Genomic DNA, 24732 nt, shown 5'->3' with positions numbered 1-24732 from the left:
ATGAAATTCACAAAGAAAGTTTATTTTTATATTCTAAGGAAACTGAAATCCATTTGTCAGAACACATTTGCAGCTTTTCCTTTCCCCCTTTAGATCTTCTGCTTTTGAAGGATCTAACATTTCATACTGATTTCAAGGGGGATCAGTGTGACTCATCACATGGACAGGGAGAAGGATTTTGTTGAAGAATTTGCTTTGGGAGTTGAGGAAAAGCTCCTTTAACCATAGGTTCTCGAAAGGCTTCCAAATTCTTTTTGTCTCTTGCTTTGACAAACAAGCATGGGTAGTCAGAAGATAGTTGAAAAGATGGGGAAATACTATGTATTATGCCAGATCATAGCTGTCTGCAAATATCCTGCTGCTGACACAGAAAATTTTCTTAATTTCTCCTTCTGTTCTTTATCTTGTAACAAGTGAGTGTGTTGCATTCCACGAACAGCATCAGATAAAGAATCTGAATTCATACTGTGGAAACAAATCACAAGAACATGTAGAAGTCAGTTCAGATGCAGAGTAGGAATTAACAGGGGTTTCAGTTCAGTAGTCATTTCTTTCCCTAAATAGAGAAGAATGATGTGTTTTGACTGAAGTTGTTAAAAAATGAAATATGTGATATGTGTTTTCAATTTCACTGGAAGATATGCAGTAGAAGTAGGAAGATGTTTTCGTGTGCTTTGGTCCAAAGTGAAGAACAGTAGTTTTAATATGAGTGCATAAATTGTAATAATTGATGAAGGTGACCCGAACCACGGCAAGAGGCCATGGAGTGGAAAAAAATACAGGCAAGTTCAGGATGTGACCAGACCTGTTAAATGGGTTGGTTCTATGTTTACATCACATTAGAGTCTCTTTTCCTATTGAAAACCTGGGGAAGTATGCCAAAGTTTGGTCTTACCAGTGTAACACCTCAGCTTCAGACAATGGTACAGAAGGAATATCAGTCCTTGACTGGAGATTCTGTCTGTCCAACTTTCCTGTTCTTTGGGAGATAGGCCTTTTTATTTGGACTCTAGTTTCAAACGAATCATCTGTTGGCTGACAGACATACTTTTATGGAGAGCAACAGAATCTGATGCAGCAGGTTAACAAGGCAAAGCAGGCTCTTGATACAGTGACAGGAAGCTACTCCTGGTAGTCTTACGAACTTGCTAAAAGACCTATGATGAATCACCTTACTTCTATGTTCCTCCCTTTTTTCCCATCTTTTCTTTGCTTACACTTTAAATGCCTGAAGGCAGATGCTATCTTTTACTGTCTACATGTAGACTCCATAGTATAATGTGGCTTGACATTGATTGGTGACACTTTAATATAAATTATTATTAATAATCATAATAAGGTGTAATATAGATTCAGAATACACTGAATATCAATTTAGTAGTACTTCTATCATGAACCGTCAGTCTTGCTTTCTCTCTCTACTCAGAGGAAGCAAATAAGGATTTCAGAAGTACCTACTGTACCTAAATGTGTTACTTCACTCTTCCCTTGCCCACACAGAAATGAAATGGTACAGGTTGTGTGTTTCAAACCTGGTTATTCTGGAAGTCATAATCCAAAGAATATTGGATTTTCCCTAGTTTCTCCACTTCTTTGGGTTCTTCTTTCTCTTCCCCATCAGTCAGCCCAGTCTCAGCATCATCATCCTTAAGAGCCTAGAAAGAAGGAAAACAATACTAATGAAAAAGGCTAGCTCTTAAGCACCAGTTCAAAATAGACACTGTCCTCAGATCTATTGTAAAGCCATTAAAAGCAAGCATGACAGCAGAAATCCATATATGCAGTTTACGTATATATTTCTACTACTTAGGTTGCTCAATAAAACTTTAAAATCAGCAAGCAAGCAATGGAAGTAGGAAGAAAGCTTCTTGGAATATTGCAAGCAATAATTGTTATAAAACCTGAAAGTAGAAAGAAAATATCAACTTGATATTAAAAAATTCTTCTGGACTCACACTGTCTCTTAAAGAGGCCCAAGGAGGCAAACATGCTATTAAATAAGCAAAGTCACACCATTCAACTTACAAATATCTTGGCAATGTCAAACCTAGCTGTGCATGCTGTGAATTGTTTGCAATCAGCAACATGTTTCTGTAGGATTACTATGATAAAGACAATGTGTTGTGGATGAATTCTTCCTACAATCATATGCCAAACATTTTTCATGTTTATTTAGAATGAATATGGAAGCAAAGTTATCACCATGCCATTAGCAAATGCATGTTTCTCCTTCTCCCTCCCTCCCAAGACCCATTTCCTTTTTATTCATTCTCGCTATAAAGCTAGGCTGAACCAAATTGATTGAAAACTGATTTTAGTTTGCTTAGAAAGAAATACAGAAGTAAAGAAATACAGAACTGCCTACAGTTTTGTCTATTATAAAAAACCCGCTACTTTTAAAGGACACAGCAGTTTTCTTAGATTCTATGCACAACTAAAATACTAAGTGATAGCACCATTTTTGCTGTACCAGAAAGCAAAAGTTTTTGCACTGCAAAAAAGGGAATTCCTACAATTATTAAACCATATGAACAATAACTAACTACGTAGTTCTCATTTAACCAGATTTTTACCTGAGTAAGAACTGAAAAATGGGCCAAAGTGACGAGGCAAACAGCGAAAAAGTTTTGTGGAAAATGTGAAAATAAATTTGAGATTGTGAAAACAAAGAATCAATACTGAGCACTTATCTAGAATTGTTATCTGCATATTACAGAAGGCAATATATGGTTATCTATAAGAGCCTGATCTGGATGAAAATGGCTTCAATATGGAGCTTCTGCCTGCACAGACAGATTATTAACTGCAAGAATAAGATTCGTTCTGTCTTGTTTTGTTTTTCTTCCCTCACAATGTTGGACGGTCTGAAGAAAGCTACAGCAGTTATAAATAACAGGTTGCAGCTGCAGCTCTATAGCTGAAGAGGTAGAGAGTTCGAACAACGACTGGAAACTAGACCCATGGTTGATGCTGGTTGGTGAAAGAAAGTAAGAATATAAAAACATTAGCAGTCTCACTCAGCCATGAAGACAGTAGGGCCATGTAACAGTGTGGGTATGGTAAGAGGGAAGATTGATCTCTGAAGCAGAAAATGTTATTTTTCAGGAGCCAGTTCTAGATTCAAAAGGTCAGACTCAAAATTGCACAGAATTAAGCAATTATTTTTCTACTTTTGAAATAAGCTAGAACTTCAGCTGGCATAGCTCAACTGAAATCAATGGAACAACATTGATTTATGCAAGCTGAGGAGCTCAGTTAGTGTTAAATATGTGAATGTTAGTGAACGATGGACTCTTTACTAGGCACATAAATTACAGTATATGCAAATGAGATTGATAAGGAAGCTTGATAGTGGCTGACAATCACCTGTGATGTTTTTCAGACAAATCATTTCTGTTTGGAAGTGCTAAACTGCCTGAAATGAAAGTCATTTGGAGATATTTTATTCTCTGAGCTGCTAGTGAGCTCCCTGGCTGTAGCAAAACCATACTTTTGTTAACAGAGAAACAAACATGGCACTTCAAAATTGAAAGGCTCTAAGGCAAGAGCGAATTGGATTGGAGCAAAGACGGCCTGAGGCTCAGCCCTTGCAGGACCATACATGGGGCTTTCAGGATATGCAGTGAGATGATCATGTCAGACTCCTTCCTTTCACTGGTAATAAAAATAAGCTTCAAGACGCTCTGATCATGAAAAATTATGAAGATGTGACTCAGTGCAACTGAGGCAACCACATCTGTCTCAGTCCAGAGACACTGGGAAGCAATAACTCACAGTCAGACGTTAACTCCAAGACACACTTCTCTGAATCATCTCAGTATTGCCCCAGCAGAGGACTTCACAGTAGAAGAGTGATTAACAGCACCTGTATAGTTACCCAGACAGATATATCCCGGTTGCTGGGATAAGTACTGGCCTCTCTGCTGCTACACCTAGTGTTGTCATGGGATTTTTTTGAGGGGGACTACTCTACAGCCATTCCTCAGGGATAAAAGGGACCTGCCTCTCTGATAATGCAAAGAGAACTGTCTATGCTATTTTCTAGGTAAAAGGCATTTGCAAGCATTGCACTGAGGCAACAGTTACATCTCCATACTCTCTCTAGAAAAAATTATATACTCTTCTGCATAGCTAAACAATCTGGGAGATGTCAGAGTGATGGGTAACCCAATGTGAAGACGTTCTTACTATATGGCTCTAGAAAATAATATGGGAAGCAAAGGAAACCATGTGCTTCTTGCAGGGGAGTTTTTAAGTGCAGGGAGAACATGCTGAATGACTGGGAAAGTCTTCTCCATAGGTTATGGCAGGCCTATTGGAAGGTGAAAGCTATTTCCCAGGAGAGAGAGAAAACACTCCACATTACTCACATTGGCTGAGGAGCTATATGATTCTTTTTGACCTTGACTCAGAAATACTGAAGAACTATGAAACACTAAGAACGAGACAGAGTGTTCTGATTTTGCCAGGGTCATGGAGCTGGGGGAGGGAGGAAATGACAAATGATTATCTCTAAAGCAGTCTGTACATAATAGCTCTTATTTTTAAGAGAGGAATTTGCTTTCAAACTAGGAGCCAATGCTTTAAGAAGAAGACGAGTCAAAGGAAGCACAGAAGTTTCTCATGTTTGATGCAGCTGCTGTGTTCCAAAAAGGAAGAAGAATTGGATTGCTTCAAAGTACTTGAAACACCCCGTAGGGATTTTCATTTTGTATTGAGATTCTCCAAAAGATCAATATTTAATGGAATAGTACTGCAAACCTCAATTTATAGCACACTGTATCACACTATATTGGGTCTTATTGTTGTATTGCTACAACCAATTAAAATAAACAGCTATATTTTATTGGTTTTGGAGACAATAAAATATTTTTAATTATAAGCCAGCTTTCTCCTCAAAACTCTCCAACTGACATGACTGTAATCAGAAAGACTGTATTTAGATGCAGAGGCATATAAGTCTTTCCTTTCCTAATATTTCTTTTAATTCCATGACATTTTTAATGCTTTTCTGTGAAATATGCAGCATAGAACACATTATTACACAGCGCCAGAGACAGGATTTATTTTTTCTAATTTGGGATGACTGTGAAGTTCACTCAGGTGATTTCTTCGTCTGCATAACATATGTAGAAACACACAGCAATAGCACTAGCATATCCTCTTACATGTGTATAAGCATCTGAAAAATGTACGCTTATGTATAAGCAGGTATAAAAACATACAAAAAAAGTGTTAGCCCAACATAACCGTCACCAGGTGATACATTCACATCTAATGAAACCAGAAAGTAGAAAAAGTTATGTTGTGTCAAGAACCTCAGCAGAGCCACACAATAGAGAGTATATGCTTAATTAGAGCTGGAAGGCGAATGAATCTTTTTGAGCACTGTATTGTTTGATCCACATTTGAATGAGCTCTGTAACTAGTTCTAGCCAAGGGTACAGACATGAATCTACATATGCCGTTAGGATTTTCTTTCTTTGCCATGCTTAGTCAACTGTTTTCAAGCTCCTCTACTGTGTAGTGGTTCCTACAAAAAACAGGGCTAAATTACAGCAATTCAAGATATACAGTCTCAATCTGCTGTTTCTTTCTTCACTTCCATAACATAATTAAGTGTGGTTTTACAGTCTCTTATTTTCTTCTGGGTTGTTAAAGAAAATACCTCATTTTCATATTTTGTAGACTCATCTTTTGCATCAGAAGAAAGACAAAAGAAAAAAGAAAACAGTGCTTCTGCAGATTCTACACCTTGGAGTGGGTTTTCACATTTCCTGGGCTTCCTCACTGTTCCACTCCACAAGGCAACAAAAACCACTTTGCAATGCCAGCTGCTCTTCTGCTACACTGAACCTCCCTTCCAGTTCAGTTCCACCAAAAGCCCCGCACCCTGTGACTGGGTTTACACCACTACTCTCCAGCACAAGACACAAGAGAGATTCCAGGGCTTAAAACATCTTTATGTATATTTTTATTTAATCCCTCCCAAAATTTCTCAAAGAAATCATGAGGGTCTGCAAGGGATTTAGCACAGCTGGTCTTTTATCTGTCTTTAGATTCTATAAGTGCAAAAGCTCCAAGAAAGCAAACTGATATGAGATTCAAATATCAAAACTGCTTGAGGTAGCGTATTTCTTCACCTCCTATAAAGCAGGGGCCACAATCGTGGCTGAGTCACTGTCATGATGCAAGGCTCCATGAAGGAATATTTTGCTCTTTGATTCTGCTCTGTTATCTTAGTGTCACATTTGTTAATGACTAGTTCATTTCTCAGTCTATTTAGGACTGCACACAGAGTGTCTTTCATTGTCATATGTAAAGAAATATCTTCATTAAGAGTGCTTTTAGGACTGCTTCCCTTCATGGGGTGACCTATGATTTCACTTTTAAGGAAACAGTTACCAATAAACAAGAATGAGACACCTTAGGCAGGAAAAAATACCATGTTGACTGCAGCCTGTAAGTTTATGTGCTGCACAGCGCATGTTGCAGTCTGAATTCCATCTAAGTCTATCCCATCAATCATTCTTTTTGTTCACATGGTGAAGGGGATATTTTTTTAATGTGTGAATGATGCCCAGTCCTCAGGCTTGTGCAATGCCTGTTGAGTTGAACAGAAGAAAACAATATTATTCTGTAGAGAGAATGTTCTGTGCCATGTCCAACAATGAATTTATCACAAAGGCAATTTTTCCTCCTATTGATGTCCACGCTTAGGAATGGTTGTATTTCCACTAATGGTGGTGCATCTCTTATCAATTTCTTTCACATTCAAGAACAACACAATTCTGACCTGGCCAATGCCTATCCCAGGGGGACGAGAAAAGCCTTTAAAAATTCCTGTCTGGTTCACCAGAAAAGCCTGCTCTTCTTGCAATTGCAACACATTGTCTATCAGAGTCCCTCAGAAGGAAAGGCAAAATTCCATTCTTTCAGCATCTGCTTTCTCTCCATGAATTAATTTAAAGAAGATGTTGTGCCTGGGTTTCCAGGGGCTGAGCCAGGCTTTGGTCACTGTGAAATCCATTTTGCCATTACTGCCGCAAGATTGTTAGCCTCACACCCCAGCAGTGGGCCACACCGATGCACAGAATGAGCAAGACCCTGCTGTGTCCAGCATGCCATGCCTTGACATTACTTTCTTGCTTGTTATCCAGGTTTTAAATGGTCTGCTGGATTATTCAAAAGGCTTTATTCCTTTAGGAGCTCTATGACATGGGATACAGGTTATAAAATTCTGCTTAAGAGCTCATGGGATTGTTTGGGTACTGAAATATTGACTTCTTTTGGTGCAATACAGCAAATGCTGGAGGGTCTTTAATGTAAAATACAGAGAAGTACATTGAAGTTGGAGCTGTTAAGTCCCCAGATCAGACATTTTTCTTGTAGCCAGCCTTTCTTTGCTGAAAAAAGATGCGGACAATCTCAACCTGGGGGCTCGCTTTGGAAGTCCACCCTGCGGGCCGGGGTTCTGTTCTGGATGCAGGGCTCACGTGCACGAATTAAAAGAAGCAAGTGCTTTTGCAGGTATGCTTGTATGCTCTGCCCCCACTTCCCATATGGCAGTGGCTGGCTGTGCTGAACACCAGGAGGTGTGTAGGAGGCAGCTTTAGGCTGCTTGGCCAGTGTGTGCTACTCAATCAATTGTTCTTCATCCTCCCCAAATGTATGGCGGTGGGCCAGACGGAAGCATGCTTTGGGCCAGAGCTGGCTCCTGGGTATGAGAGGACCTCTCTGAGTACTAAATTTATTTCCATTTGACAAATTTGTTATACTATATCATTAGGGCTACATCTATTTAACAGTGAAAATTAACCTAAATATAGCCAGACATGATTTATGGGGTGCCGCATCAATATACAGAGAAAAAAGCTGGCAAAGACCTGTCCTTTGACTCAGTTGCTCAGAAAAGAAATAAGATCATCCTTGGAGCATCCTCTGAACAGGACTTTATCAGTATCTGATTTTCTCATGCTTGAAGACAATTTTGCTATTCATACTTATCATCCATCATTTTGTTTGCAATGAATAAATGCCTTTACTTAAGAAATAAACATTTAAATATTCCCCATAGGGTTGGAAGTGTATAGCTCATTGACAGGAACTGCAGTTCCTGTTGTAGGGTAATCATATCCACTAACTTCAGGCACTTACTATACGAGTTTAGCTCCCCATATAATCAGTGGATACAGGTAAATGCCTTGAGAGTGTGATTCAGACCATTCAATTTAGGGAATATCTGTGTATTGCTAATGCAATTCCTAAACATCACTCATAAGGAACCTGCAGACTCTGGTCTTGAATAAATAATTCAAAATTTGGTCTGTTAAGCAAGAGAACACAAGAAAGAAAAATCCTTAACTATGGAAGTTTCCAGTGGCTAGACCTTCAGTGCAGAAAACAAGACATGTAAGAAAATGAGTAAGGCCTGTATCTTCATATCACCCTTGCCATAAAATAGGTTACAATAAATGTAAGTAATAAATAAAGTAATAAATGAATTACTTTATAGGAAAAATATTTTAAAAATGGGAAAAAGAAACTCAGGAAGCATGCAAAGCAAGCTTCCTATGTCTTCTTGGGAGTGACCAAGAGGAAGAGACAGGAAAGCAAATAAGCCCAGCTTTGTGGCTTACAGCTGTTGCTTACAAATTTCCAAGGGTTTGAAAGTCTAATATAAAGCCATAGTTAAAAAAGAGTTTTGTGGAAAGCCCTGCAGAACACAAATACTCATCCATAGTGTTGCATTATCATAAACCTATTAATTTCACATTTTTCATGAAATCTTCTGCATTCCTGCACAGTTGGTTTCTGTGACAGGAGGAAATGCAGGGTGACTGGTCAAGCTTTTTTTCCAAGAACGACTTGTTCGCATTATTTCTGATTAATTGTCTGCTCTCTAATGGCTCTGCAGCACATATTGTCTTTCTGAGTATGAATTAGGATGGCTCACTGCATCATGGATAAGCCATGGCCAACATAAACTTCAGCGTGGGCTAGAAGATGCCAACAAATGGGAAATGGTGTGCTGAGACAGGTGGCTTCATGGAATAAATACACTATTCTCCGGGGATTCAGTTGGGAAAATAAACAAGCAAGCAAACAAAAATTGCTGAAGAAAAGACCAATACCAGCAGGAGAATTCCCCTCCTCCAGATAGATCCTATCAGATTATTACTGGCAATAAAAGCATGGGATCCTTCAAGTGAAATCCAGGCTCTATGTAAGTCAGTGTGGATTTTACTGACTTGATTTTGACTAGGATCTTCATGCTTATGCTTTACAGGTCAACACATATTATTTTGAAATATTTCTGAGGGTACGTAACAATAGAAAGCTTTTTCCTTTAGTATTTTGCTTCAATGAGGGCAAGAGTGTTTACTGCTCAACAGCTAAAATCATAAGGTGAAATAGTCTAAGCAAACTGTTATACGCTGAAGTTTGGTTGGGTGCAATTGCATCTCCCTATACCATATAACTTTACAATGCCCAAATATTTCATAGCTATTAATGCATGAACATTAATCAGAATATTCTGATGAGGTTGGCATTATTACCCCAATATATAAGGAAAACCTATATAAAAGGAAAACAAACATGCAGAGAAGTCGGGTGACTGACTGAAGGCCACAATAAGACAGTAGCAGAGCCAAGAATATACTCCATATATTCCAGGGTATACTCCATATTCCTGACCCCAAATCTCCTGTTTCACCTAACAGACACATTCTCTGTAAAACCAAAATCTTTCACTAGTGACAGTGTTTCAACCTGATGCAATGAGAAATGACTGAGATATTAAATCTCCTTCTCCACAAATGCTTTGTGACCTAATAAAAGGTTCAGACCACCGCAGCAATTATTCTCCAAGCAATAGGGCTAAATTTTCGTAATTTTTCATGCCACTGTTCATGACTTAAATGATTAAGTCTCTTCCTTTCCATAGCCTACAGGCTGAGCTTAAGCAAGAATTTTGCTGTACCAATGCATTAAACTCAGACCCAATAAATCAGCAGCTATTATAGTGTCTCTAGAGCTGGGTGCTCGGTGTTTTTTTTTTTTTTTTCTGAAGAAAAAAATTGTGGGAGACATTAGAGGCATGACAGATACTGGAAAACTATAAAGATGAAAATTGTGATGGGAAGGTCTTATAAAAATGCTGGTGCTAGTCTTCACTCAGTTACTCCAATACAATTCTGGAGTAAGACTACTGAAAACAGTTTGGTATGGAGCATACCTTGATTAAGAACTTAATGTGTGCACACTGTACTGAGATGATGAGAGAGCCCACAGCAAGTTTCATGAGATACCAATCATTTTAGTGACACTAAGAAGAAGACATTAAAAATACATACTGCTTTAGCCTACTTTCGATATGGTGACATTTATACAAAAAGGAAATAAAACTCACCAGGTATTTTTATGTGCCTATTGATTTTAAACTTGAGCTTTCTAGTACAGTTTGACTGAATAAGTATTAAGTATGGAAAAAAAGGACAGTCTCTCTTCCTATCCCCTCCTCTAGCACCCCCAAAAGAAAATACCCAATCAATTTAGTTCAGCCTCTTGATGTATGCATCAAAGCTACGTATAAATCTTGGCTGAGGAGCCAGAGCTGTCAGAACGCTATATGTATCAGAGCTTTAGACTAGGTGCGTCCAAGTAGCAAGATATAAACCTACCGCAAGTGACAATCCAGAACAGTCATGAGACACAACATAGACAAGGAAGACATAGAAGGAAGAAATAAAAATTAAAACATCCACACACAAACATTAGTAAAAAACCATGGAGAAATGACCTTTTTATAATAGTACATTCTTATAATGATTTCCCTCCTGTAGTAAGCATCTCATCCTCCCACTGGTCTTTGTGCAGCTGTACGCTCTACTTGAACAAGTACGAATTGCCTGCAGTGTAAAAGGGTTTCAAGACTGAAAACCCTAATTTCATTTTTCACTTTTTTCCCACTTTACAGCAACTAACTTTACTCATAATCTATACTATTTCATAAACAATTTCTCATTTAAAATATCAGACTGGAAGTTGTGTTCAGCAAAGTGGACTTTTTGAAGCATAAGTCCTCTAACAGAAAACAAAATATCATTCTGCTTTCTGTACTGTCTAGCTACCATACATGACTATTGATCCGACTGAGTCTGTGCGTCAAAAGGACCTTTAACTATGTCACGCTATACGGCTATAAAAGGATTTGGCACGGATGTACAGGTCAGCACTAGTAGGTCATCACGTGCAAATCAGAAGTTCTCTTTGACAAACAAAACCAGACTACGATGGAAATTATACCTCCGGAGGCTGATATTTTAGATTTACCAAATGCTACTCCCTTTCAAGTTTTGTGTGCTTAGGGAGCTAGGATCTTGCAAGATGCCAAGTGCCTATTAACTGTTATTTTGTGCTCTCAGCTAAAGGCAGCAGGTGATTAGCACTTGCAGGTTCAGTCCTAACAATGACTGAATTAAGCTTTCTGGTTTTTGGACAACATTTCAGATCTTTTATACTGTACTGTGTCCTTTACAAGGGCATTAGATTTCCATCTTGATTTTCAAATACAGTTATTTCTTAACATTAAAATTGGCTTCTTTAAATAGCATCCTTCTCCTTTCTATTTTATGTGAGAGCCCTAACGTGATTCATTTCTCATTACTGAAATATTTTACATTTAGCATTGCATTGACTTCAGCTTAGGTATCCTAAAACTTGCACTGATAAATCAAGATTAAAGTGTCAATATCAGTCATGCTGAAAAAAAAGAAAGACAGGCAAGATTTCTCAAATTAGGAATTAAGCCAGTAAAAGCTATTGAATGCCAAGGGCTTAAAATCATACACTATCAGACAGACTGCTAGATATGAATTTAAGAGGCTAATTCAAGCAGCCTATTTCTGAAAACCCAGACAGTGGAGAGGAAACTTGGTTTTGTGATGCATCCATCCACTTATTAAAAATATGACATTTACATCAACTGGGAATCTACCATCTTTAGGTTTAACTATGCAAAACTAAAGCATATTGATTAAATTCTAAAATATTTGGACAAAAATATTTTAAAATAACTATACAGATTATTCTGAATCTTCAAATTATTTGGAATCTTCAAATAACTACATAATCTGTACAACATTTCAAAGTGCAGAGAAGAGATTCATGCTTCATTTTTTTAATCAAATTTTCTCTTAAAAAGATAAATATTAAACTCACTATTAATTTTGTAAGATAATTTTGCATTTAAAATATTTTTGCTCCTCAAATCCTTGGTCATTTATCCAGGTCCTAACAAATATAATTAAAAACACTTAATTATATATTGTAAATACAACAATGGTCTTTTACATGATATGGAACAAACTCCACATAAATATCAGTCAACAAATTGCACATTATTTGTCCCATAACAAAGTAGTGGGTTTGTTATCGTTAGTATCATTGGCAGAACATAACAAACGTCACAAGGTATTTTTCCACAAATATAATTACAATTTTTCCAAATTATTCTTGCTCCAACGGCAGGAAGTTGGCTAACAGTAACCCAAGGTAACCCAACAATTGATGATCTGATTTTCCATGCACAGCTGAAGGGAAATATCTCACAATTACTTAATATTAATAACCCAGCACAAAGTCTATAAATCAAATACAGGGAATCTATGAATGCTAAATCAAGGTGCTTAAAGGAAACAGATTTGTTTCACATTCATCATATGGAGAAAACAAAATCAGTATAAAATTTTTTTCAAGCGAGGACCCAAAATTTCTGCTCTAGTGTTTTCTGAGCTCAGCCTCCCTGTTCTTCTTAACTCTGGAATGTGACTTACAAGTGTGCCTACACTAGTGATTTAATGCACTGGCCAGGTTCTTTTCAGGTGTGAATTTGCCTTGTGTCTATTCTTGGAGTCATGCAGCATGCACTCCAGCACGCCAGCAGTGCACATGAAGTGCCTTCGCTGCTGGTGGAGGCAAGGCTGAAGCAGCTAGGGTGCTATCTAGTGTGCTCCACTTGTCTGCGGATGCAAGGTTCTCCAGCTGTTCACTTTCTCTGCCTGAGCAGGATTGTTAGTTGTGGAATGGCCATCTGGGATGGTTGCAGAGAAATCTGCTCTGTATTGCCTACTAGCTGTAGAAACATGTTGTGCGCCTAGGACAGGCAACTGGTGTGAACTTTGTTAGTCGTAAGCATGCAACGTGTACATATGGTCTGAGAACCTAAATGGACTGTGTGAGATCAAACCTCACTCTTTCCCTCATCACTCAGATGATGACACTATACAGTGGTCATTATAAAATATTGATATATACAGCTTAAATGTAAAGTTAACTGACGTCCAATGCATCAACATTTCAGTAGTGGCTTCTGCAATTAAGTAGCATTAATAGGAACAAAACAACTGGATCTACAGTGATTTTCTTTTTCCACTGAGCAACAACAACAAAATCTGTCTTCTTGGCCATTACTTGAAACTGGAAGTAGCTCTGTACCTTCAAAGCTTATCCATTATTTTCCTCCACAGATCAGAGCTCCTTTCAGGCTCTACTCAGGTGATCCAGTTGCAGCCAGCCATCAGGTTCATAAGGGTGCCTTGTCGTCCTTTCCTGATTTTGCTCTTCCCCTATGATGCCTTATGTGCCTGGAAAATCATGCTAACCTGTCCTGGGCTCTTTTGGACTGGTTGATAGGCCACGTCGGAGGCTGCTCCATTGCCGTACAGTGGTATCCCATCACTTCTGGACTGCTCTGTGGGCCTCTTAGCTACTGTGCTCTAGGCTTTTTTTCTTGGATGTTGTTTCTGATCAGTTGACCCTAGCCCTTGCATTCCCAGCTTTGGCGGGTGCTGCTAATCAATCTGCCTGCAGCCCAGCTTTCTGCGCACACTAGATCCCAACCTGTGGAAGGAACTGCTTATTCGTTACCATGTTTCATCTTCTCTCTTCGGCTGGAAAAGCATTCCTGGACTGTTCTGGCTCAACCTTACCATGGGTTTTGGAAACACAAACTTGAGCATACAATATCTTTAAATTTACTGTCTCCAACTGAAAGGGTTTTTCAAATCAGTAATCTAAGTTTCCTCATTACTTTTATTTGAAAATATACCTCTTTGTCTTCTTAGCTTAGGAAATCTGGCCATGCAGTAAGGATAGATGGCTTCACATTTATTTCCCCATTCTTCTACTTATTCTCAACAGTTTGCCACATGAATTCATTGCATCCTAATCATCAGATAAGAGGACAATACAAAGACGCAGTCGGAAGAAGCTTTATTTTCTTCGAAGAACATGTTAATCAAGTCTGTAGCCCTGAGAATTAAGTCCTGCAACTTTCTGCTCTTCTGACATGAAGCAGACCTGATAGACATGTTTTTATGCTACTATAAAAAAGATGCTGCTCAAAGGACATCATGCTAATCTTTTCTTCCAAGTTATTCAGCTGACTTACTGCTAAAAGTATGTTCTGTTATCTTCAGCCTCCTCCTTTCTCCTACAAATATAATTCTCCCATCATCACTTTGCTGAATTCTCCTGTATTCTTCCTTTTTGGTTGTTTTCCCTTGTTCCTTTGATTGTCATTTTTTCTACTATACTATTCTGTTTGTTTCTCTCTCAGCTAAATTTTTGCTCTTGTGTGAAAAGAGATTTAGAGCACAGAGCTACTTGTTTATCATGTAAGCTCAGAAGTACTGCTAGAAATATAAACATACATAAACACCATACTTGGTCCTGTTCAAAAAGTCCTGAAAAAAAAAAGACAGTGAAAATAGCTCACAGCTACATTTGTGGGACAACCAAGATACTCTTGTCCTTTCCAGATGAATCATTACGTGTTCATTATTTTTTAGCAGGGAAGGGAAATGGTCGACTGCTTTATCACTGATGCCACACCCAAATTTATCTTTCGTGACACCACCGAGAAGGCACTGCCAATAAGTCCCCTCTTCACAGAGCCCCTAGAGAGGCAACAAGCAGAAGCATTCGTAGACACATCAGACAGAATCCTTCAAATACAACTTAAGAGTTAAAGAAAAGGAGAGAGACTTTACCTGGTCTTTCATGGTCTTCCCTAAATCTTTAACATCTTTCATGTTAATAGCATTCTTCCCTCCCTTCTCCTTTCCCTTCTTCTTGTTCTTCTTTTTGAACAAGCATTTCTTACAGAGACAAAAGCAGCAGGTAAGGATTAACAGGACTGCAACTATGGCTATGGCTATTAAGGCCCAAGGCGGCACTGGAAGAGAAAAAGAAACACACACAAACAGAAAGTGGCAAACTGTTAGTAGGGTTAAATTAAGAAACAAGCACATTTCTCTCACAGCTAAGCCTTTTTCAATGAAAATGTCTTGCAGAAATACCTGAGATTCTTTCTAAAATGCCCTGTCATCATGTGTACGTTTCTCCTAGCTGAGCATTTGCACACACAACGCCAATTTAACACATCATGTGGGATCTATTTACATGCCTGGTGACAAATATTAAGCTAACTTGCAGCTATTTTGATTAATCAACCAGCTTAAAACAATATGCCCAAAATATTTACACCATGCGAATCTGTAAAATGCTCAGCACATTTGAGAATTCACTTGCTTCTTTTTTTAAACATCTCCACAACCCACCTGGCATTGTGGCTGGATTGGGTGGGACTGTCTGGGAATTTCCCTTTGTCGGAACAGCACGCGATCCAAGCAGTCAGTTTTAATGAACAGCCTTTCTCCTCTGCCCACTGCTGCACTTGGCAGACTTGCACACTCCTCGTAACAGATGCAGGTCAAGGTCACCAGTAAACACTGACCAAGGACAGAGGACTGTTCAGTCCAAGGGCATTTATGCTAATAATCATCATGTCCTAACACTAGCCCAGTTTACTAAACAACTATATTTTCATCTAAGTTCCTATAAAGAAAAGCATATGTTCAGTTTATTTATTCAGTCCAGGGCTCTGGACATAGCTGAAATACAAATAAATAATACTGAACACTAACTATGATAACGTGGTCTTGTTAAAGATCAGAATTTCAGAAAAAAGGAATTAAGATGACACTTTAATAGAAGTACTTCAGATGAGCATTATCTTCATACAAATCAACTTTAATGACCATTGTTCCCCACATTTAACCAAAATACCTGACGAAACTTTAAATGTTATAAACTGTCATTCTCTAAAATCTCAAAATACACTCAGTCTATCAGGTCTGCAAGATACTCTCTCAGTGCATTACCCAAAGGTCTCTAATATGATACAGAGCAAAACCGAAGAGTGAATCAAATTTGACGTGTTGACGTCAGGGAATCACAGAAGAGAATGGACAGTATAAATAGAGAAAATTAATTGCTTAAAGAAGCTAAGCAGGGTGTAAAGCACAGTCACAGGAAGTTCCACTAGAAAATACCATTTCAGGAACAGGACAAAGCATCTTCATCTTCCTTACCCTAAGTTTAATAGCCATATTTCTAACTTTTATTCAAAAGTCCTTGGTGATAGATACAAAAATAATGTAGTAGAATAGTTTAACAATAATTTCTGTAACACTTTTTGTGCCTCCAAATGTTCATTTAATACAGCTGCTATAAGAGAGAAGCAGTACCATATGTAGAACAAATGAGAACTGATTACTAAACAAATGAATGTTAAAAGATAAACAGTGAACAGATTAACAGCTGTTTAAGCAATATATTTTATGAAGTCATCAGCAACAATTCTGCAGTTAAAGTTGCATTTAGATCTGCACTTATCACAATCTCTATTTCGTGCATTAATGATTTAATTTTATCTTCAAATCTGGTGTGGCAACACTTCATGGGACAACTGACTCTCCTAAAAAATTTTATTTTTTCATCAAAGAACCATTGCCTTTCACTGTTGTGTGTTCTTTTCAAATTCTGTACTTCACTTACCCTGTGGTAGACACAGCCTTTTAGATTGTACTTATATAATGTTACACTTTCCATTTGAGCTAATTTAGAGGAATTATGTCCATATGAAATGAATGATGTGCCTAAATTCACCAGCTATTTGCTCTGCTGCCTTGTCAGCAGAGCTCTAAGCATGGCTCCAGGGAAGAGGAGCAGCAGCACGAACAGGGGAAGGGATAGTGCAGGAAGGGTGGCACCAGGGGAGGAAAGAAAAAAGGGGCACACCAGGCGTCAGTAAGTTGGGCTGTATATGTATGCGCACTACAGATGAAAACGCTTGTGTAGGCAGGGAAGTCAGGTGCTTGTGTGCTGAAACGATGTTGTGTAAAGTGGTCGGTCTTCTGGCACTGTTGCCTTGCTTCTCCAGAGTCTGAACAATGCAGGGAGCCCTGTGGAGCAGTTCAAACGCTTGCAGATATTTTCAGCTTCTCTTTTATGATGTGTTGTCTGTTCTCATCCATTTGTAATTTAATTTCCCCCACTAGCTCTTGTGATACAACTAAATGATCACCAAACTAATATCTGAGATACCAAGAATCATAAAGAATTCCTCATTTATCTCTTCAAAGAAAATACCCTCCTTTTTTTGTTAAAGAAAGCATAAGTAATAAAGGAAAGATTTTTTTGAAGGGTAACCCAAAATCTGGACATTTCCAAAACAGCTTCAACACTCAAGTCTGAAAAGGCAAAGCAAAAAGGAATGAATGTTTTTCCTAATAAAAGTGCACTATCTCTGTCAAGCAGATGGCTCATCAGAATATTGCCACTGACAGAGATTGCCCAATCGAATATTGCTGGTGCTCAATGTACATGTTAGATTTAAGGCAAGTGAAACCTACAGATATGACAGGCTTTGAAGTGATGTTTGTTTCCTTTCAAAAGCATTATTTAAGTAATTTCAAATGCTAATCACTTTACACAATACAGACAAGATTTTCCAAAATGAGTGAAGACTTGTAGGGTTTTCATTTTTTGTGCTTCCCAATTCATGACACTGCTAGGGGAGCTTGATTTCCAGAGAAAGATGAGCTCCTAAAAATTAGTTTTCTGCAAAGTGTGGTGGACAGCCCAGAATGAAAGGACCAAAGTCACTAGTCTGTTTTGAAAACTCATACCTGGAGCCTTTAATTTTCTGGCATACCAGTTGTGACCTATATCTATATATACCTTATGGATAGCATGTGAACTTTCCTGTTATTGCAGAATGGATCACTTCAAAGATGCATAACGGCTAATTACAATTAGAGTTTCCTACCCATATGCAAGTTTTTCAAATAATTTAATTTCCCTAGTGTTCCCTACAGTTTGAAGACTAACTCCATCTATCTTACATTAGTTTGATCAGGTTCAGTAGTTTAGTATGAACTCTCAGGGGGTTTTGGACATGAACATTGAACAAAGGACCTCTGTAGCAGATGAAGGACAGTGGGTGACATAAAAAACACAGACCTTAACCAAGTGATGAAGCTATCAGGGAGCCAGAAGCTTCTTGTACAACTTGTCTTACCCAGTGCCAGCACAAGGGGGTGCCTTGAAACAAGCAATACTCACCTATGCTATCAAGGAAAAGCTAAAGTTTAAGCATAATTAATATGTATGTAAGCTTTCTGGTAGGTCAGTGCTGTATTCTCTGCTCTGTTCCTGCGGGCAAATAAATAATACTTATTTGGAAAAAGCTGTCATGAATCACTACATGATTCAATGATTCTTAAAGGCTGTTAAAGAAAATCTACAGGAGGGGATCTGCCGAGGTAGCACAGTTAGTAAGTAAGGTCTTGAATTAGTCTTGGTGATCCAGTCAAAACAGGGTGCATTCTAGGACTGTATTCAGAAATGCAGGAATAGAGCCTACTATCTGTAAAAGGAGACTGTAGATAAGATAAAATGCATGGCAGAGCAATAGCAGGGAACTGAAAGAAATAAGCTCTAGGACTGTGATGATAATCAGGCATTTTAGGTACCAATTCTGCATCCTTCATTCATGCTGAACGGCAGTCAGACATGGATGCAGCTAAAGAAATTGTGAGCTCTCCTTCCCCTCTCTGTCCTTCCCAACCATTAATATCAGCCAGGGTTATGTGCTTATTGTGGGCTATTTGGTGCATTTGTAGCTATTTGATTATATAGACCTTTCAGAAACATGGCAGCTGTGGTACCCTTCCATTATTGTTTTAGTTTGGGATATGAGTGCACTTATGAGGCAAATCTCCAGACCATTCCCACTTAACATGCTTGGACTTGTGTTGTTCAGCAGCCTGGGAGTGCACGATGGCACTAAATGGGAATATATGCCCCCAGAGTTCACCTAATGGTGCTCCAACTGCAAAAGACCCACAGCCCATGAGAGCAGACCTCTCATGTATCACTTCCACAACGTGTGCAGTGTGGTGTCAGGTCCTCAGTACCAACTGCTTCACTCTACAGATTTTTTCTATTGCCCTGCACTAAATATAGGTTGTGTCTCAACCTGTTATTAAATCTTGTTCCACTGAATACACTAGGTTCAAAGGAAAAAAATTTATTAATGAGTTACTCAATTTAAGAGCTAAAAATAATGCTCTTTATTTAAAGATATTCTTACTTAGCCTTACAAAATGCTTGGAGAGGTAAAGGCCTTGGGTCTAATACTGACATTTTGGCTAGACAATCTAAAATTATCAAATGCCTCAGAGGACATTTGACTCCAGAGGAAAAAACAATAAGAGGGAAGACAGAAAATGTGTAACAGCATCAAAGTGCTGTGGTCTGTAAGACAGAACAAAATCCTTAATGCTAATAATTTTCCCTCCTTTCTGTGTGAAACTTTACTGTCTTAAAAAAGGATCCAAAGAGAGCGAAGGTCAAGAAAGAATAGAGGAGATGAATTACAAAGTGAAGACTGCCTTACCAAGAATGCTGTCCATCCACTGATCACTCACACATAAACAAGAACAGCCCCACTTAAACCAGGGCTGACAGCAAAGGACTATCAGATGATGGCAGATTCCATATTATTCTGCAAGGAGGCCACTGCCACGTCAGAATTGATAAATATTAATAACCTGTGTTTCAGAAGGGGCATGATACTTAATAAACTGGAAGCTGCAATTGCCAAATTGTTGTATGTGAAGTGCATTGCATTAATCTAATGCTGTGGTAGCCTGAACATTGAGAGCAGCGGCAGTTTTCATTTATTAAACTGTAGTTTTATCTTAGCTTTTTTGCACTTAAAGCTTCTAATCAGGGATAAAAGATAATATATAGCCCTATTTACAATTTCTGTATAGAAACTCCCCAAGGGCCATGTTCTGAGAACTGGTTTGACTTTCATTAGAAGTTACTTAAAAAAAAAAGAAAATGTACTGAGAGCAAGGACCCAGGTAATAGATACCACTATTCACAGCAGAAGGAATACAGAAGTGATCAATGCAAAGAAAAAGAAATATTGATACATGGTAGAATGACTTGTAAAACAAGGAGAGAAAAACTGCAAATACATACAAATACTGATCATTTCAATACTAGCCTCCAGGCTTATACAGCTACATTTCCTTGGCAAACACCATTATATATGACACCTAGCTTTAACAGCATGTTTGCAAAATATTATTTCCACTTTCTTATGTTCATCTCAGATTTTTTTATGTGGCTCAAATGAATGGCTCTACCTTTGACCTGTCAGTATAAGGAACTATTACTAAATATCTTAATGAATGCTCTCATGCTGACATTTCCCCTCTCTCTCTCATTTGAGCATTCAGTGTGCTGTTGCATAAGGCTATCTCTATGAATAGTTTATGGAAGTTACTGAAGCTTTAACTGAGCTAAGAAATGTGTGTTTTGACAGTGAAAGTTCCCCACATGCAAAACAACCTGTGAAAGTGCACTGATCAGATGGGTTTCACTGATCAAATACACTCCCGCCTATCACTTATTTTCTTAGCCATAATCATGTGAAAGTATTCAAACTTTGTACAACTGAACACTCCCATCTTCACCAGTAAACTGACACTGAATTTAGCAGTAACCCTAAACATGGCTACAAATTTAGCCAAACTGCTCAGGCTGCTCCTGACAGCCTACTGCAGCTGATGTGCCTACCACATGCTTCCAAAGCTGGAGGCCAAAATGCATAAAATGACTAAAATATTTACCTGAAGGTGAAGTCACGCATGTTATTGGAATTTGCAGGGCATTCAAATTTATTATTGTTAGTATTAATCCACCTTTTAGGGCACACGGTAGGTTCTCTGTCCTGGTAAAAAGCATCTACTCAACAGCATGTCTTCTTTCTGCAGAGCAGAACTATTCCTGCCTCTGTTGCTCTCTCTCTCTCTCTTTCTACACTGCTCAGTCTGATCAACTTCTCTGCTCCTCATCTCTGGAGATACACCACAGCGAAAGTGAGGCAGAGGAGTTTCCAGGTATAACAGGATGGTGAGTCAGCCAAAAAGTATAAGTGAAGCTGCCAAGATGCCTCTTTCTTCAGAGAGATCACAAGGGCTTTCAAGCTCAAACATCAGGTTTCATCTGAATAAATACTAAAACAAATAGCTCCTCTGTTAATCAGCCTATTCCCCCCAAAAATTCAAGATGAAACAGCATATAAATAAAAAGGAGTTAAAACCGAGCTGAGCCTGCCATGTCACAGCAGATTGGTTCTTGCAGGCTGGCTTTCAGCCTAGCCACCTTGCAGCAGCTTCCCTGGCAGCAGTGAACGCTGCATGGCGCCTCGGGAAAGCTCCTGCTGCTGGCTTTGACGCCTGGCTGGCCTGCTGCATGCCCTGCTCCGTGCTGTGCTTTGTGCCCTGCTCAATGCCCTGCCGAGCAGTGCCTTGTGCAGCACCGCCAGCTCATTGCTCCCCTTCTCTTGCACCCGCTTCCCTTCTGCCTGCTCTTCTTTCCCCTTTCCTCATGCAATTCTCCCCCGAGCATTTTCCATAGCCCTCAGCAAAGGAGCCATACCCCCATTGCCGCCAATGTTCCCCCCACTTGGCATACAACAGCCTAGAGGAGAAACCAGCAGCCTGGCTCCCCACTGCGCGGCCATGTCCCTTATGAAGCACCGTAACACTGCACAGTCTAATAAACAAATAAAGTCCTGCCTCCCTGGCCAAACCTGAGCTCACTTACTATAGAAAATGGAATAGGGAATGGCAAGACTTCTGGGGATGACGCTTTCTGACCAAGTAGGTTATTTTTTAGACTGATGCCTCCTACCAGTTCAAGATATCTGCTGGCATAAAGCTTTTAAAATAAAATTAATTAATTCAAGCTCTAGGTAATTGCCAGAGAAAGCACTGGATGCACTGAACAGCTGGGGAAGATGAAGAAGGCTGGAGCTTCTAACCAAACCTGGAAGCCAAACAGGCTTGCTGAAGGCTTTCCAAAAACATGTATTTGCACCCACACCAGCTGAGGCCAGATACTTTCCTGAGAAGGGACAAAACAACTCATGGGGCGAATATTTAGCATGGAAGAAAAGAACTGTAGAAGCTTGAGATGAGTGTTTCCAATCATATTGTGGACAATGGCATTTTGTGGTTAAAGAGCATTTCACTTTTCCTGTGACATTTACTATGTGTTACACTTCAAACTCTGATTGATAGGCTGAAGGAAAAAAGCAGTAAAAAAGAAGTCATGCCTGTGACTTTAAACTGGCATTTTCAAAGGAACAAAATGCTCTGGTCATATCAATCCCAGGATTCAGAAATCAAGAGAATGAGACTAAAAAGTAATGAAATTGATGGGAAAAATCAATTATGCCTATGTATACTTGATTTTCTTAGCAGATTTCATTCATCATACGCAATGAACACTGTTTTTGTTTTATTTTGCTTCTCAGTTTTTGAGCACTTGGGAATGTATTTGTGTCACATTTTCAGGGTTTTCCCTGCAAATATGAGGCTACGGTTGTACTTTGTTTTTTAAAACAGGAATTGCAGTTCTTGCATACCAGAAGAATTAGTCATACATAGACCATGTTGAATTTTAAAAGTTCCAAAATTAAATAAAAACTCCCTTGCCAAGGAAGGAAAAGCTAATTCTGTATATTTTGTTATAAAATGTTATGCAGGTGTAGTGCCCTTCTTAAAAAAGGTGCTAGATTTACGATTTCTGACAAGATGAAATTATACAGACTCTTGTCTGTAAGTCAATGGTCCGTTAACATATACAAACTTAACATAGAATGTTATTTGATATAGGCTTAGGGTTTAAAGGAGAACAGCTACTGTTAAAAGAATTGACCATCACTGGACTCAGACACTAAGTTTCCACTAAAAGTAATTACCAATTTTATTTCTTACTGAGATTTAACATTCATTTAGAAGGTCTCAAATAAAAAAGCTCATCTATAGCATTTTTCAAAGGGTCTTATAACAGCGGTAGGTATTAATCTGTAGAAATGCAGACATTAAAACACAGAGAATAATATGTCTTTAATTAGCATTATAGAGAAGACACCATGGGTGCACTAGTGTACATTACTGACTGGTGCAGTGCAATGAGAACAACAGGGGCTTCACTTGCTGCAGGGATGTTTCCAGGTCCATGTGTCCCCGCTGTGTCTTTACAGAGGCATGCATGCTGCATGACTCCAAGCTGAGAGGCAACACAAGTTCACACGTAAAAGGAACCCCTCCAGCACACTAAATCACTAACGTTGAGCACCCTGTGTGACTCCAGAGCCAGGCATCAGCCAGGCTATCTTGGTTCTAGCTCCAGGCCCCTCAAGGCTGTAATGTCTCCTGCACATCTCCCTGGAGCACCAGCTCTCCAGCATGGGGAGCTTCACCCAGCTGCTCAGGCACCACTTTTGGGTTGCTTCTTCCCAAGCAGGAAGCCAAAGGACTGCTGCCGTATTTTATGCGAGACTATTTCATCCAAAATAGTGAAGCTGTTGAGAAGAAAGACTGGAACATAATGCTTCCCACCTGGCTGTGGAGCAATTACTGTCAGCAGGGCAATTATTGTCTCATGAAAAGTGAAAATGTTCCTGGTTTGCAGAGTGAAAATGTACCATGTTTGCAGAGTGTTTGAACCCTTAATAAACAATTTTGTTTATCACTGCAGAGAGGTAGCTTAAATAAACAGGCTTACAGTTGTATTTATCATGATGTGCTACTATTGATAATATTTTTTCACCTATTAAAGTTATTAAAAGAATCATTTTTTCCTGACCCTTGTCATTTTATTATCAAAGCAGCAAAGTTGTGCCCAGAATCCATAGACTCAGACAAAGCACTAAAGTATGGGATAGCAGAGCATAAACAGAATTTACCTACTTCTCATATATACCAAATCTGATGAATTTACCCACTGAACTAACCCTCATGTTCCTCAGCCTTGTAGCCCATTCAGACCTATTAAAATTTTTAGTGACATTCTTAGTGAAATTTACTATCTCTCCATGTGAAATAAGACCAAATGTTAAAAAGCAAAGCATTTTTAGCTTGTAAACAATATAACTCTCTGAGTTCATAAAAAGTACGACACCATCTCCCTCAGGACTTGATCTTTTGCCTCAATCCACTACAGAGGCAGGTAGAGCCTTATTATTGACTTTGAACAGATACTAAGCAGGTTCATGTATATCATCTGCTTTATCTAGCCCTTCTTGAGGTTTGGGACCAACCTATTTTCCCCCCACTCCCCCTTATGTAAGATAAAGACAGGTTAAAAGGACTCACCTATAGAATAGAAAGTACTACTGATGCATTATATCTGCTGTTCACTTCATCATGAAAAATATATATTCTGCAGTTAAAAATCATGGGAACAGTTCATTTCTAAAATCGATTAATACTTTCAGATATAAAAGCCTTTGTT

At 38.8% G+C, this 24732-nt stretch overlaps 1 protein-coding gene across 1 annotated transcript in view; it reads right to left on the bottom strand.

The window, feature by feature from the left end:
* The window catches only part of SYT1 (synaptotagmin 1), a 228858-nt gene that overhangs the window by 81927 nt on the left and 122199 nt on the right, over positions 1-24732 (bottom strand). The window contains exons 3-4 of the mRNA XM_026060182.1: positions 15057-15241; positions 1533-1655 (exon numbers count right to left, since the gene is read on the bottom strand). Coding sequence (XP_025915967.1) covers positions 1533-1655; positions 15057-15241 — 308 coding nt within the window. The remainder of the gene's footprint in view (positions 1-1532; positions 1656-15056; positions 15242-24732) is intronic.

The sequence above is a fragment of the Apteryx rowi genome, unplaced genomic scaffold, assembly GCF_003343035.1.
Source record: "Apteryx rowi isolate R43461 unplaced genomic scaffold, aptRow1 scaffold_166, whole genome shotgun sequence".
Lineage (NCBI taxonomy): Eukaryota > Metazoa > Chordata > Aves > Apterygiformes > Apterygidae > Apteryx > Apteryx rowi.
Note: the sequence above shows the minus strand (reverse complement) of the source record. Positions and strands in the feature narration are given on the sequence as shown.